This window comes from Octopus sinensis, linkage group LG26 (assembly GCF_006345805.1).
Source record: "Octopus sinensis linkage group LG26, ASM634580v1, whole genome shotgun sequence".
Lineage (NCBI taxonomy): Eukaryota > Metazoa > Mollusca > Cephalopoda > Octopoda > Octopodidae > Octopus > Octopus sinensis.
This window is the reverse complement of record NC_043022.1, coordinates 24173745-24189348: the sequence shown is the minus strand read 5'-3', so window position 1 is coordinate 24189348 and position 15604 is coordinate 24173745. Positions and strand designations below refer to the sequence as shown.

General features: G+C 39.4%; 1 protein-coding gene across 4 annotated transcripts in view; it reads left to right on the top strand.

Annotated features, from left to right (window-relative positions):
* Positions 1–15604, top strand: part of LOC115224708 (mucin-12) — a 220130-nt gene that overhangs the window by 97014 nt on the left and 107512 nt on the right. For 3 of the 4 annotated variants that reach the window (XM_036513660.1, XM_036513661.1, XM_029795564.2), the window contains exons 6-7: positions 1434–1469; positions 8135–8158. In XM_036513660.1, coding sequence (XP_036369553.1) covers positions 1434–1469; positions 8135–8158 — 60 coding nt within the window. The remainder of the gene's footprint in view (positions 1–1433; positions 1470–8134; positions 8159–15604) is intronic. The other variant, XM_036513659.1, reaches the window with a different exon arrangement.

Genomic DNA, 15604 nt, shown 5'->3' with positions numbered 1-15604 from the left:
CTGCTGGTCTTCCATAAACAACCTTGCCCGGACTTGTGCCTGGGAGGGTAACTTTCTAGGTGCAATCCCATGGTCAGTCATGACTGAAGGGGGTCTCAATATACAAGCAATAATAATCTCTCTTTGTGTGTGTGTGTGTGTGTGTGTGTATGTTTTCTCTAATGTAAGTTGGGTAAAGAAAAAAAACAGGAAAAAAGAATGCTATTTGAAGTCTCTTGTGATATTTGTTCTGCACTGAGTTACAAACACTCACTGCTAGAACTGCAGTGGAGCAGAGACTGGCTTATAGGAAACTTGTAACCACAGCTGTCATTGTCCACCAAATGAGACATCAGCTAGATCAATGCAAGTGACAGCCCTACAAACTCAACAAAGCTACTCTCATCACCTTTTGAAGTTAGCTCAGCATGTTTACATAGTTATCCAAATATACAGCATGCAATTAACTTAGTATTTAGCTTCTAGTTACTCTATAATACGTGATTAACCAGATTTATAGAATACAGTTTAGTGTATTGTATATAGTTAACTCCATGTATTTACACATAATTAACCTAGTATATTGTAATAATTACTCCAGTATACTACACAGAGTTACAACAGTATATTATATATAATTACCCCAATATATTATATATAGACACATGTGTGGCTGTGTGGTAAGAAGCTTGCTTCCCAGTAACTTGGTTCTGGGTTCAGTTCCACTGCATGGCATCTTCAGCAACTGTCTTCTACAAAAGCCTTGTGAGTGGATTTGGTAGATGGAAACTGAAAGAAACCTGTCGTGTATATATATATATATATGTATGTATGTTTGTATGTGTGTATATTTTTGTGTGTGTGTGTCTGTGTTTGTCCTCCTCTCCCATCACCATTTGACAACCAGTGTTGGTGTGTTTAAGTCTCTGTGACCTAGCGGTTCGGCAATAGAGCACTATAAAATAAGTACTAGGCTTAAAAATAATAAGTCCTGGAGTCAAATTATTTGACTAAAATCCTTCAGGGCAGTGCTCCAGCATGTCCGCCGTCAAATGACCAAAACAAGTAACCTATTATTATTGCTCATAGTTAATTTAATATATTCTCGGTTAAATGTTTCTTTTAACCTTTTAACATTTAAACCAGCCCAAATAGCCTACCTGTTATATGTTCAAACTGACCAGATCAGGCCTCTCCCACCTACCCTACAGTGCCTTTCTAAAAATAAAGAAATGCATCATGAAAACCCGAAAACTACAAGATAATAGCTGATTAATTGAAAACGATCTGAATAAACAAGCATTACATTTGACAGAGTAATCCAAATGCTATAAGGTTAAACCTTAGTCTCTGTTAGATACAAACTGTAGTTTATATTAAGTGATTAATGAACTCCCAGATTTGTGTGAGTATCTATTCATTAACCATGAATCTTTCTGTTGCTGCTTTTTCAGGCTAGCTCCCCTTCTACTACTGGCAATGGTTACCAGGTTAGTATGACTATTTTGTGTGGTTTTTGTACTCTGTTTTACTCTATTTTATCATTACCTGAACGTGGAGTATACAGTATTTGCAAAAAATGCTTTTAAGATGACTATGCTGGTCTTCTCTGGCAGGTTGTGGTAGTTAGAGTTTGTAACAATGGGTTAAGCCCTCTAGCATTTAAACTGGCTGTGTCCAGCCCAGTTATGCTATCTGTTTTACATTGAAAGGCCAGATCAGGCCTCTCACGCCTATCTTACAATGTCATTCTAAAAATAAAGAATCGCATTATTGAACTCCCAAAGCTACAAGACAATGCTTATTAATTCAATACAATGGGAATGAATAAGCATGCTATCCAGCCCACACTATCTAGTCCAAATGTTCTACCTGTTTTATGCGTAAACCAGTCAGGTCTGGCCTTTCACACGTACGCTACAATGTCATCATCATCATCATCTAACATCCGCTTTCCCTGCTGGCATGTGTTGACGGTTTGACAGGGGCCAAAAATAATCACACCATTGAAATATCAAAACTACCAGATAATGCATGATTAATTCAAAACAATGTGAAAAAAATAAGCAATGGACAGAATGATCTGAACACTACAGGGTTAAACTGGCTCTCTCTCCAGTGCAAATATTATGTTCAAACTAGCCAGGTCTGGCCTCTCACACCTACCCTACAATGTCATTGTAAGAATATGCAATTACATCATTAACCCTTTCGTTACCAACCCGGCTGAAACCAGCTCTGGCTCTGTAGTACAAATGTCTTGTTTTCATAAGTTTTGCATTCAAATCTTCCACCAAACCTTAGTCACAATTTTTGTTCCTAACACTAGCTGAATGTTAACTAAGTTATTTTACTAAATTCCTTGTTACATCTAAAATAATTGAAAGAAACACAGAGCATCTCAAAATATATACAGTAACGAAAGGGTTTAAATCTCAAAACTACAAAATAATGCATGATTACTTCAACACGATGCAAATAAATAAGCATTACATTGGACAGAGTAATTTGGATGCAGAAGAGTTAAGAGGACAAAACGTTGGTCTTCTGTGTTGGGTTGTGGTGGTCAGGGGCCAGTTTGTGGAGTAAATGGTATGTTATGTCTCACTTGTAGGTCTTCTCTACAGGTTGTGGTGATGATAATAAAGGGTTTACAGATAAAAATTTCAGGGGGGGTAGTATTTTGGGTTTTTTTCTCTCTTCTGATTGGACTGATTGATTTTGTGATTAAGATTTAATTGTTCTGTATGGCATGAAGCCGGGAGGTAATTAATATTTTTTGGTTTCTCTGTAGAGAAACCCTTTGAGGTTTCTGCCACAGTAATTCAGAAGAATTACCAACGCTAATGACCACAGGGATCTAATTTGACAGGAACACCCATTTAAGACGTAGAATTATTGTCTAAAGTCAATTGTCTGTACTAAATCCCATGATATGCTGCTGTCCTCTGTCAGTTTTAATTCATCAGATGACATGTAACACTGTTGACCTAACGAGTTAGCACAAGTAATTAGTTAATTGTCAGTGTTGGCTCAGAAGCATGGTTATTATGTTAATTAACTTCCACTCATTATCACTGGCTTTAACAAAGCTTACGGCTGTAAAATTGGTTTGGGAGGTTTTGTTGTTGTTGTTGTTGTTGGTTTCACATGAATGTAAAGGTAAGATAAATGTTGTTTAGCCCTAGGTCAGTCCTCTGTGAGTAAACCTAAAATCAAAACTATTCCAGCCTTGATCACTGTTTTATGGAGTATCTCGGGCAGTGATTCTCAACCAGGGTCCATATGGCCCTTGGGGGCCCATATGGCCCTTGTGGTTTCATATGGCTCTTGGGATCCATATGAGATTCTCTGTTAAAATTTATGAGAAATGAATTGCTTATACCTCTCAGTATAACTACTGCCTCTGTCATTAATATATATCTTTTAATCAGCCAACTTGCTAATTGTAGCATCAGCATCTGTCCTGGTACTCTCAATCTGTATATTGCTGGTAGTGAGATGAACCTCTCTAGCAACTGAGTGTCCATCACTGATGAGGCCAAACAAGATCGAAATCAAGTGATCCACTGGTCTCAGCACTGGAGGTAGCTGGGATTTGTCTGTCTGCTATCTCTTTTTGTGATCCTTCATAGGCTCTCCCTCTACCCTACCCCCCTCTCTCTCTCTTCTCATTCTCTGATATCTGAACTTTGGTAGGAACCTCTTTCAACAACATTGCAACAAACAAGGTAATATTTATATGATTTCCCATCCAGCCAGCCTGATCAGGTGACCTACTCGGACCACTGTAACTCTTTCTAATCAAGTGATGAGGCATGAACATCTGGCCTGGTTTTTAGCCCCTTTGGTCTTTCATTAGCTGAAATATCTCTTTTGTGCATGACACAATTATGGATGATAGCAATGGTTTGCTAACTGATCTGGTAGATCCTGGCAATTGACATTTTGTTGCCCCTCTGTTCATCCATTCAGCTTCTGGTGATATTCATCATTGGCTCACTAACTTGGGGCCTCTCAGCCTACCCTCAATGGCAGCTTGGGTTTCCCTCCAATAAAAGCCTATCTATCTATCTATCTATCCGCTCAGTCGAAGTCGACTCTCGGTTACTCGATGGATCAGTGTCCTCCAGTCAGTTCTATCCTGGGCCACTTCTTTCAGATTGGCTATGTCCATTCCAGTATCACTCTTGATGGTGTCAAGCTAGCGGGTTCTTGGTCGGCCTCTTCCTCTCTTTCCACTGACCATTCCGAGCATGATGTCCTTCTCCAGGGATTTTCTCTGCATAATATGACCAAAATATGCCAATCTATGCTTGGTGATCCTAGCTTCTAGCAACATTTTTGGCCTGATCTGCTTAAGAACTTTTCCATTGGTGAGCCTCGCTGTCCATGGAATCCGTAAAAGTCTTCTCCAACACCAAAGCTCGAATGCATTAGTTCTCTTCTGGTCAGCTTTCTTTAGTGTCCAGGCCTCGCATTTCATATGTTGCTATTGGGAAGACGATTGCATTCACCAATCTGCATTTGGTAGCGAGTCTGATGTCTCTACTCTTCCAGACCCTACCAATCTTAAAAACAGGAAGAAACCAATTGATAGTAATGGTCATATCTGTAACATCTTTCATCACAGGTCTGCTGCTCAGAAGAGTTGATCTGGTGAGGGCTAAACAAAAACAAAAAAAAAAGCTGTCTGGGGAAGGTGGGGAATGATTGATTAACTATTATCTCTCTCTCTCTCTCTCTCTCTCTCCGCCATCCCTCCCTCCACCAAGCTGTTGCCATTGGAAGCCAGTTCTGCTGTCCACAGACAGCTGTTTGTTTTCTCGTCCATTGTATCTGATATGTTTACACATATATTAACAAGCATATTGATTGGTTGGTGGATGGTTTGGAGGGGGTGTGTGAATAATGGTTGTGATGGTGAGGAGGAGGAAGGCGGCGGTGGTGGTGGTGGTTTTGTGACTAGTGTTAAGGACGTTTGTGGTAGTGGTTTCGATGTTGGTGGCGGCAGTGGCATACTGGTAAACTGGTACCTGCATGCAATCTTCAAAGACTAAACAAATTTATTAATAATAATCTGTTTAGTCTCTCCCTCTCTCTCTAATTATGACAAGTTGTCAAATGAGTTTTTAAGACAAACCAAGATTGTGTGTGTGTGTATATATATATATATATATATATATATATATATATATATATATATATATGTATACATACATACATATATATGCACACATAAACATATATGTTACATACATATATATGCACACATAAACATATATATATATATATACACACACATGCATATATGCACACACACACACACATATATATATGTACACACATACACACATATAAATATATATATACACACATGCATTATATATGTATATAAATATATATATACACACATGCATTATATATGTATATATACACATACACATATGTATGTATGTATATATATATATGCATATATTTATATATTATTTATATTACACACATACATACACACGGAGAGATGAGAGAGAGAGAGAGAGAGAGAGAGAGAGAGAAGTGGCTGGCTGTATTGCTCAGCCGTCAATATATCAATATCTCACTGTAAGACTTGCCATCCCCTTCACCCCACCCACCCGACTCTCTCCCCCACCCCACCCTCCCGCCTCCCTCTCGTTCTCTCATCGGTATTAACATTGCTTTTATCGCTATTAGTAAGCAATTAACTACCAACTAGTTCAGCAGCTATCGACTGATGACTGCTCCACTCCGCCGCACTCCTCCTGCCTCCACCACCACCAGCACCAGTACTCCACACACACTCACACACACATACACACACATGTAGAACGTCGGGAGTACATGACTATGTGTGTTCTCTGCCACTGGCCAGACGACAACAGAAACAACGAACTTGTGAATTACTGCCGACTCCTATTAACACAAACATCTCTGCTATTATTTCACTCATCCAGAAGCAATTTTCTTTCTCGTTTTACGAGGAGAACATGGAGAGCAGAAAGGGTGCTGGGTTTTTTTTTGTTTTTTTTTGCTTTGCTTTTGTTTTTCTTGATTGTTGCTTTTCTTTTCTTTTTCTTTTTTATCTAATAAACTCCCGGCTGTCATGATTAACATTATTATTATTGACATTATTTCATTATTATTATTATTGTTATTGTTAGATTTTGCCTTTGATCCATTTAGTTTTGTGGGGTCGATAAATTAAGTCCGAGTTGCGTACTGGGGTTAATCTAATTAAATATCCCCTCCCCACAAATTCCAGGTCTTGTGCCTATAGTAGAAAGGATTGTTGTTGTTGTTGTTATTATTATTATTATTGTTATTATTATTATTTTCGAGCATGATCATTACCAGCGTCACCTTACTGGCACTTGTACCAGTGGCACGTGAAAAAACATTCGAGCGAGGCCGTTGCCAGTGCCGCTGGACTGGCTCCTGTGCAGGTGGCACGTAAAAAAACACCATTTGAGTGTGGCTGTTGCCAGTACTGCCTGACTGGCCCTCATGCCGGTAGGCATGTAAAAGCACCCACTACACTCTCGGAATGGTTGGCGTTAGGAAGGGCGTCCAGCCGTAGAAACTCTGCCGGATCAAGATTGGAGCCTGATGCAGCCATCTGGTTTGCCAGTCCTCAGTCAAATCGTCCAACCCATGCTAGCATGGAAAGCAGACATTAAACAATGATTATTAAGCTGGCAAGATCCTTAGCTTGCTGGGGAAAATGCTTAGTGGTATTTGTGCCCTTTTATATTCTGAGTTTAAATTCCACTGAGGTCAGCTTCGCCTTTCATCCTTTCAGGGTTGATAAAAATAAGTACCAGTTGAACACTAATCGACTTAACCCCTCCCATGAACTTGTTGGCCATGAGCCAAATTTTGGAACTATTATAGCAGCATTTGGTCTGTCAGTATGTTTAGAGTTCAAATTTTGCAGAGGTCGACTTTGCCTTTCATCTTTTTGGGGTTAATGAAATAAGTAACAGTTATACACTGGGGTTGATGTAATTAACTTGTTCTCTCCCCCAAAATTTCGGGCCTTGTGCCTATAGTAGAAAGGAATTGTTTGCATAGTTGGGGAAATTGCTTAGTGGCATTTCATTTTGAGTTCAAATTCTGCCAAGATGTTACAGATATGACCATTACTATCAATTGGTTTCTTCCTGTTTTTAAGATTGGTAGGGTCTGGAAGAGTAGAGATATCAGACTCGCTACCAAATGCAGATTGGTGAATGCAATCGTCTTCCCAATAGCAACATATGAAATGCGAGACCTGGACATCTTTGCTTTTCCTCTTCACAGGCTCAGTAAAATAAGGACCTGTCAAGTACCGGGATTGTGTAATCAACTCACCCCCACCTTGCAAAATTTCAGGTCAGTCACCTCACAGAGGTAAGGTGTCTGAGTTCCTTTCGAGTGTTGGGCCTCACGGAGTCAATAACCAAGACCTTTGGCATTATGTCATGCTTGAGAAGAAGACCCATGAAGCCAAACAAAATCGCAGATACTGGTGTCATGCAAATGGCACCCATGCCAGTGGCACGTAAATGTACCCATTATATTCTTGGAGTGGTTGGAGTTAGGAAGGGCATCCATCCATAGAAGGGCATCCATCCATCCATGTCAAATCAGATGTGGAGGTACATGGCCTAGTGGTTAGAGCAGCGGACTCATGGTCGAGAGATCGCGGGTTCGAATCTCAGACCCGGCGATATGTGTGTTTATGAGCGAAAACACCTAAGCTCCACATGGCTCCGGCAGAAAATAATGGCGAACTTCTGCTGACTCTTTTGCCACAACTTTCTCTCACTCTTTCCTCCTGCATCATGCAGCTCACCTGTGATGGACTGGTGTCCCATCCAGGGGGGGAATCCTATATGCCAAGAAACCGGGGAACCGGCCCATATGAGCCAGGCATGGCTTGAGAAGGAACAAACAATGCCAAATCAGACTGGAGTCTGGTGCAGCCTTCCAGCTTACCAGCTGTGGTCAAACCATTCAAACAATGACAGCATGGACAACGGACTTTAAATGATGATGATGATGATGATGATAATGTGTCTATAATAGAAAGAATTGTTGTTGTTGTTTTTGTTGTTGTTACTTATTCTCATCATGTTTCTTTCTCTCTTAATCGCAGTGTGACAGTGAAAGTGGAGACCAGGTAGGATACCTTTTTTTTTTCCCCATTTCAGTTCATCTTTTTCTCTTGACCGTCAGTCATGTCACCAAGGTTTATGTGCAATGTGTGTGGATACTTGTGTACATACGCACATATACATACGTGTATGTGCATATGTATATATGTGTGTGTGTGTGTGTATATATATATATATGTATATATATATATGTATATATATATATATATATATATATATATATATGTGTGTGTGTGTGTGTGTGTGTGTGTGTGTGTGTATATATACCTGTGTATGGAGATAACAATGCAAATAAACAAATAAACATGTTTGGACTTGATATATAAAATATATATACATATACACATGAATACATATATATATAGTGATATATATAAATAAAGAGAAACAAAAGCTGAAAATATTCAGAAGATGAACATTCATGTATAGGCATATCCCTATACATATTTACTTGTATATATGTATATATATTTTATATATCAAGCACAAGCATGCTTATTTCTTTATTTGCATCATTATCGCCATATTTGCTCACCTGGATTCCTCTTATGGCCACTCTTTACCCCATGGACTTGGTCCTCGATAAAGATTTCGGAGTGTAAGTTCAAATCGTTTGAGTGGTACCAAGTGTTTTCTGTACTGAGAATCTCTGGATCTCATCTGATGAATCTATGCCCGTGTATTTGTGTATACGGGTGTGTCTGTGTATAAAAAATGCATGCTTGTCTGTGTATGTATATATATGTGTGTGTATGTATTTATCATTTTCCCCTTTGTGATTCTGAATATCGACCCTCTTAGAGGGTCAAGACCTCTTTTCTCACAAGCAGACCAACCTCCATCACAGCAATTTGGATAGAAGTGACAACTGCAAAACCTTAAATTTTGAATTTCTGATAATCCTTGCTTACTTTCAGCGTTCTGTTTACCAATTAATATTTTCAGAATTTGAACACAATCACCCGTTCCTTTCTTTGATAATTCCAGATGTTCTTGGCTGCTTCCTAAACACTCTGTAACATAACAAAATGCATTTGTGATTACGGGTACACATTACGGGTCTCATGAGTGAAGAAGACCCTATAGTCTCTTCTTTTATCCTCTATTTTTTTTACTCATTCCAGTCATTAGACTGCGGCCATGCTGGGGCACCACTTTGAAGGGTTTAGTCGAACAAATCACATTCCAATCTTTATTCCTATCTGCCATTCTCTATTCCCCCCTACCCACTCACTAATCATCACTCATCATTCTCCACTCATTCTTCATCCCAAACAGAACATCTGCACCAATTTTCTACTCCCTGTTCACAACTCCTCACATTCTGATCTTTATTCCTATCTGCCATTCTCTATTCCCCCTTCCCCACTCACTACTCATCACTCATCATTCTCCACTCGTCACTTGTAACTCATCACTCTTCACTCACATCTCCACTGAACACTTGTCTCTTTCCTGGTTGTTAATGCTAGTGATGACAATATTGCTTTCATAATGGTGGTGAGTGGAGGTTGACGGGGAGGGAGATAGAGAGAGAGAGAGAGAGTGGAAGAGGGAGTTGGTCTGCCTAGCAACTAAAAACAGGCTGTGTTCAGCTGAGTGACTTTCATAACCCTGACCACACATGCTTTAACCACCACCTCTTCAATCCATGCAAAGAAGCGATGTGCAAACAATGACATCTTCAATTGAGCAGAGAGAGAGAGAGAAAGGGAAAAGCCGGACGGACGGACGGACAGACAGACAGAGAGTCAGGGGGAAACAGCAACTGCCAATACGAGTCATCCATCGAGCTAGCACGATGTGATAAATAGCATTTAAGAAGCCATCGCGTTGTTGTGGCTGGCATTAACAGCAATGTCGATGTATATCCCGCTGGGGGTAGTGGAGGGGGGCAGGAGGATGGGCTGGGGGGGGAATCTCTGACAAGCTTAGCTGTAAGTACATTGAGCTGGATTGTGGTGTTAAATGATAGAGAACTCTTATCCCAGAGAGAGAGAGAGAGAGAGATAACAGTGCTTTATCGGGGTCTTTTTTGTTGTTGTTTCCCTTCGACCCCATCAATGCCAAACGATCGACAGACATTGTTTCTAAGTGGACAACCAAATAGAATTGCTAAATAAATATGATTTCACCTTCTTTTGTTAAGCAAAACTCTCACTGGCATAATCTTGACCACCAACATAACACCACCAGCAGCACCACTTTGTTCCTTTACCTCACAGTGTAATTCTACAATCACTGTATGAGACTGTGTGTTTATATATGCGGATATGTATCCATGTATTTGTGTGTGTGTATGTGTGTGTGTGTGTGTGTGTGAGATGTATAGGTCGATATATAAAAATCTACTGTGATTGTTACCTGCGTCGCCTTACTAGCACATGTAAAAACATTCCAGTGGGGGTGTTGCCAGTGCCGCTGGACTGGCTCCTGTGCAGGTGGCACAGAAAAAGTCCCATTTGAGCGTGGCCGTTGCCAGTACCATCTGACTGGCCCTCGTGCCGGTGGCACATACAAGCACCCACTACACTCTAGGAGTGGTTGGCGTTAGGAAGCGCATCCAGCTGTAGAAACTGTGCCATTTCAGATTGGAGTCTTGTGCAGCCATCTGGTTCGCCAGTCTTCAGTCAAATCGTCCAACCCATGCTAACATGGAAAGCAGACATTAAACGATGATGATGATATATATATATATATATATATATTATATATATATATATATATATATATATATATATGTATCAAATCTACCATTCGTTTCATCTTAAGGAAAATATCTTAACATTAAAACAATGGTACATTTGATTCACAAGTAAAGAAATTCTGTCCATGAATGCGGTGTTGAGCACTCATTCTTGTCATTCATCATTTACAAATTGTCCAACCCATGCTAGCATGGAAAGCGGACGTTAAATGATGATGATGATCATGAGGTACAGATGCATGGGTGTATGTAATTAATATCAGATATTCCTTACATGTCTATCTAACATGAAAATCTTTGTAATTCCTATTAGCAAATGAAACATGTGTAATGGGGAATAAATAATACCAAACAATTTCCACTTTCCTGTTTTGTTATGCAATAAGCTTGTAAATAATATTTCCATAATTCTTGATTTTAATAGGAACTTTGACTGACATACAACAGCAATTATGTACACATATTGATTGTAATAATGGAGTGAGCAGATGTGCTTCAAGAGGAAACAGCTGGGATTTACCCTAACTACTTATATGATATATATATATATATCATCATTTAGCGTGCGCTTTCCATGCTAGCATGGGTTGGACGGTTCAACTGGAGTCTGGGAAGCCAGAAGGCTGCACCAGGCACAGTCTGATCTGGTAATGTTTCTACGGCTGGATGCCCTTCCTAACGCCAACCACTCCGTGAGTGTAGTGGGTGCTTTTTATGTGCCACCGGCACGGGGCCAGGCGAGGCTGGCAACGGCCACGATCGGATGGTGCTTTTTACGTGCCACCGGCACGGGGACCAGGGGAGGCTGGCAACGGCCACGATCGGATGGTGTGTGTGTGTGTGTATATATATATATATGCGTGTGTATTGTATATATATATATATATGTATGTGTGTATATATATATATATATATATATATATATATATAAGAATGAATGTTTTTATATATAATGAAGGTGAAATACAGGAAGGGACGAACACGGAACACAGACAAATCATTCGAAGCCTTCAATCTTCAGTCAGACACCGAATCATCATAGCAAATTTCGGCTGTTCAATTCTGATATTTGCTCCAACTCGGCCAGCCCCAAGAAAAAAAACTAAGCTGTAAGCATTAGATTTCTTGGTAGAAGACAGGAATGTGAACGCACAAGACGGATGTGAATACAAGAGACGAAAACGAAATTGAAAACAGTAATGAAAAAACAAAACATATATAACGGTGGTTGTCATACGACTTTAGACCAAATGAGACAAAACAACAACATATATATGTATGTATGCATATATATACATATGCCCCATTATTAGACTATTTTCTTTAGTCAATACACAGTGATCACTTATAAATGTTAGGCTTATAAGATATCATCATTTACAGAATTGTCACTCATCACTGCTTCTCAAATCATTATAGAAAACGTGTGTGCATGTGTATGTATATATATATATATATATGTATGTATGTATGTATGTATATATATATGTATGTATATATATATATGTAAGTATATATGTGTGTATGTATATATATATAATTTGTGTGTGTATATATATATATATATATATATATATATATATATGTATTTATATATGTGTGTGTGTATGTACAAGAGGTAACATACACTGCAGGAAGGCATGCAGTCCCACACAGCCCCTCATAGTCTCCAGCCCCTGCAGCCATAATCTGCGCACAGCATTGTTATTACACTCAGCAAATGTTTGATCAGTCTTTACAGGAAATTGAACTCTTAATTGTCTGTAGAAATGCTTCATTATTCCATGGTCTGAGCATGTCTAGGGAGATAAATTTGGGGACAGCTACACTCTCAGACATTCCCTACTCTCCTCTGTCACTGCAGTTTTATTTATTTATTTATATATTTCTGAAGTTATTTTTAGCTTTAGTTTTTTTTTAGTGTCTCCCTATTCAGAATACTACTTTAGAATTTCCTCTGCTCCATTCTCTCTCTCTCTCTTCTCTCTCTCCCTCTCTCTCTCTCTCCTCTCTCTCTCTCTCTCTCTCTCTCTCTCTCTCTCCCCCACTCACACACATTCACTCTTTTCTCTCCACCCTGGTTTCTCTCCCTCTCCACATCTATGTTTTCTTTTCATTCTGTCCTCTCTATCATCTTTGCTAAATTTCTCCCTTTGTACATTTCCGTTTCTCTCTCTCTCTCTCTCTCTATCCTGTCTATCTATCAATCCATCTATCTACATCCATCCATCTATTTACCAATCTCCCTATCTAGTTGTCTTTCTATTAGGGAGAGTTTACGAAAAAAACAACAAAAAATGAAGGCAGGTGGTATACAAAACAAACAGATGTATTAGTATAGCACTCAGGAATAGAAAAAGTCTTTTACACTTCGAGCCTATGCTCTTCTACAGAAAGGGACACAGAAAACAAGGAGAGAAAAAAAAGGAGTCTTCTGTCTGCCTATGTATCTGTCCATCTCACTGTATCAAGCCATTTATCTTTATCCAGCCATCTGGCTGTGTATCTTTCTATCTATTTGTCTGTCTGTTTGTCTGTCTATCTATCTGTCTATCTATCTATCTATCTATCTATCTATCTATCTATCTATCTATCTATCTATCTATCTATCTATCTATCTATCTATCTATTATCTATCTGTATTAACTGCTCTTGTGTAAGGGAAGCAGGGCTGGTTTGGATATTACTGCTTTGACCTATATCAGTTACAGAAGAGGAATTTTCCCCCCTTGATTTTCCAGTCACCGGAAGGGAAGATGAAATTACAACAGGGATCATTATGTTCATCAATGCATATACAAGTGTTTGTATTTTTTACCATTTCTTTTGCTGTTTCAGTCATAGGACTGCGGTCATGCTGGGGCACTACCTTGAAGGGTTCTAGTCAAATGAATCAACCCTAGTGATTTTCTTCTATTTTTCTCATACCAGTGATTAGTACTTTGTGGGGTTTTTTCTTTCCTGTTTTGTTTTGGTGTTCTGTTGATTCCCGACTGGATGGAATACAAAGCTGACCTTGATGAAATTTGAACTCAGACTGTAGGGAATCAGACCATATAGTGCATTGCATTCTGGTAACGATGATGATGATTCTATCTGATGCTCTAACAGCCAGCAATTTGCTCACAAGGCTTTGGTCGGCCCGAGGCTATAGCAGAAGACACTTGCCCAAGGTGCCATGCAGTGGGACTGAACCTGGAACCATGTGGTTGGTAAGAAAACTACTTACCTCACAGCCACTCCTATATTATATATTATTATTATTATATAGGCGTAGGAGTGGCTGTGTGGTAAGTAGCTTGCTTACCAGCCACATGGTTCCAGGTTCAGTCCCAGTGTGTGGCACTTTGGGCAAGTGTCTTCTTCTATAGCCTCGGGCCGACCAAAGCCTTGGTTGACGGAAATTGAAAGAAGCCAATCGTATATATGTATGTGTGTGTATATGTTTATGTGTCTGTGTTTGTCCCCCCAACATCACTTGACAACCGATGCTAGTGTGTTTACGTCCCCGTAACTTAGTGGTTCGGCAAAAGAGACCAATAGAATAAGTACTAGGCTTACAAAGACTAAGTCCTGGGGTCGATTTGCTCGACCAAAGGCGGTGCTCCAGCATGGCCACAATCAAATGACTGAAACAAGTAAAAGAGTATATATATAGGAGTGTTTGTCCCCCACCACCGCTTGGCTACTAGTGTTGATTTATATCCCCATAACTTAGTGATTCAGCAAAAGAGACTGATAAAATAAGTACTAGGCTCAATTTGTTCCCAGAATGGCTGCCATCCAATGACTGAAACAAGTAAAAGATAAAATGTGTGTGTGTGTGTGTGTATGCCTGCATATCTTCATTGTTAGTGACAACTTACTGACAGCCGACCACCACCATAACAATTGATAATTTGTCACAGCTTTGCTTTAATAGTGTGTATTATATCAATAGTCTTGTGTGACACCTGCTTTGTATGAACATGCTTCTCTCTCTCTCTCTCTATCTTGTGTGTGTGTGTGTGTGTGTATGAATACTTGTGTGTTTCATGCAATCTAGTCCTCTGTGCTTCAAGATGTAGAGTGATTTATTTTGAAAAAAGATTACCTTTCATTGAAAGTGGATTACCAATGTATATTAGTCACCAATAATGTGTGTATATTATATATATATCATCATCATCATCATTTAACGTCCGCTTTCGTATATATAATATATATATATATATATATATATATATATATAATATGTACACACACACACATATAAATGTACTTATTCTAAGTTAGGCACTTATAGTTATGTACCCATAGGCTTAGGAGTGGCTGTGTGGTAAGTAGCTTGCTTATGAACCACATGGTTCCAGGTTCAGTCCCATTGTGTGGCACCTTGGGTGGGCAAGTGTCTTCTACAATAGCCTTGGGCCAACCAAAGCCTTGTGAGTAGATTTGGTAAACAGAAACTGAAAGAAGCCCTTCGTATATATATATATATATATATATGCGTGTGTGTGTGTGTATGATTGTGTGTCTGTGTTTGTCCCCCCAACATCGCTTTACAACCGATGCTGGTGTGTTTACTTCCCCGTAACTTAGCAGTTCAGCAAAAGAGATCGATAGAATAAGTACTAGGCTTACAAAGAATAAGTCCTGGAGTCGATTTGCCCGCGTAAAGGCAGTGCTCCAGCGTGGCCACAGTCAAATGACAAACGAGTAAAAGAGTATAACTAGTTTCCCAAGTTTTGGGAACATAAACAAA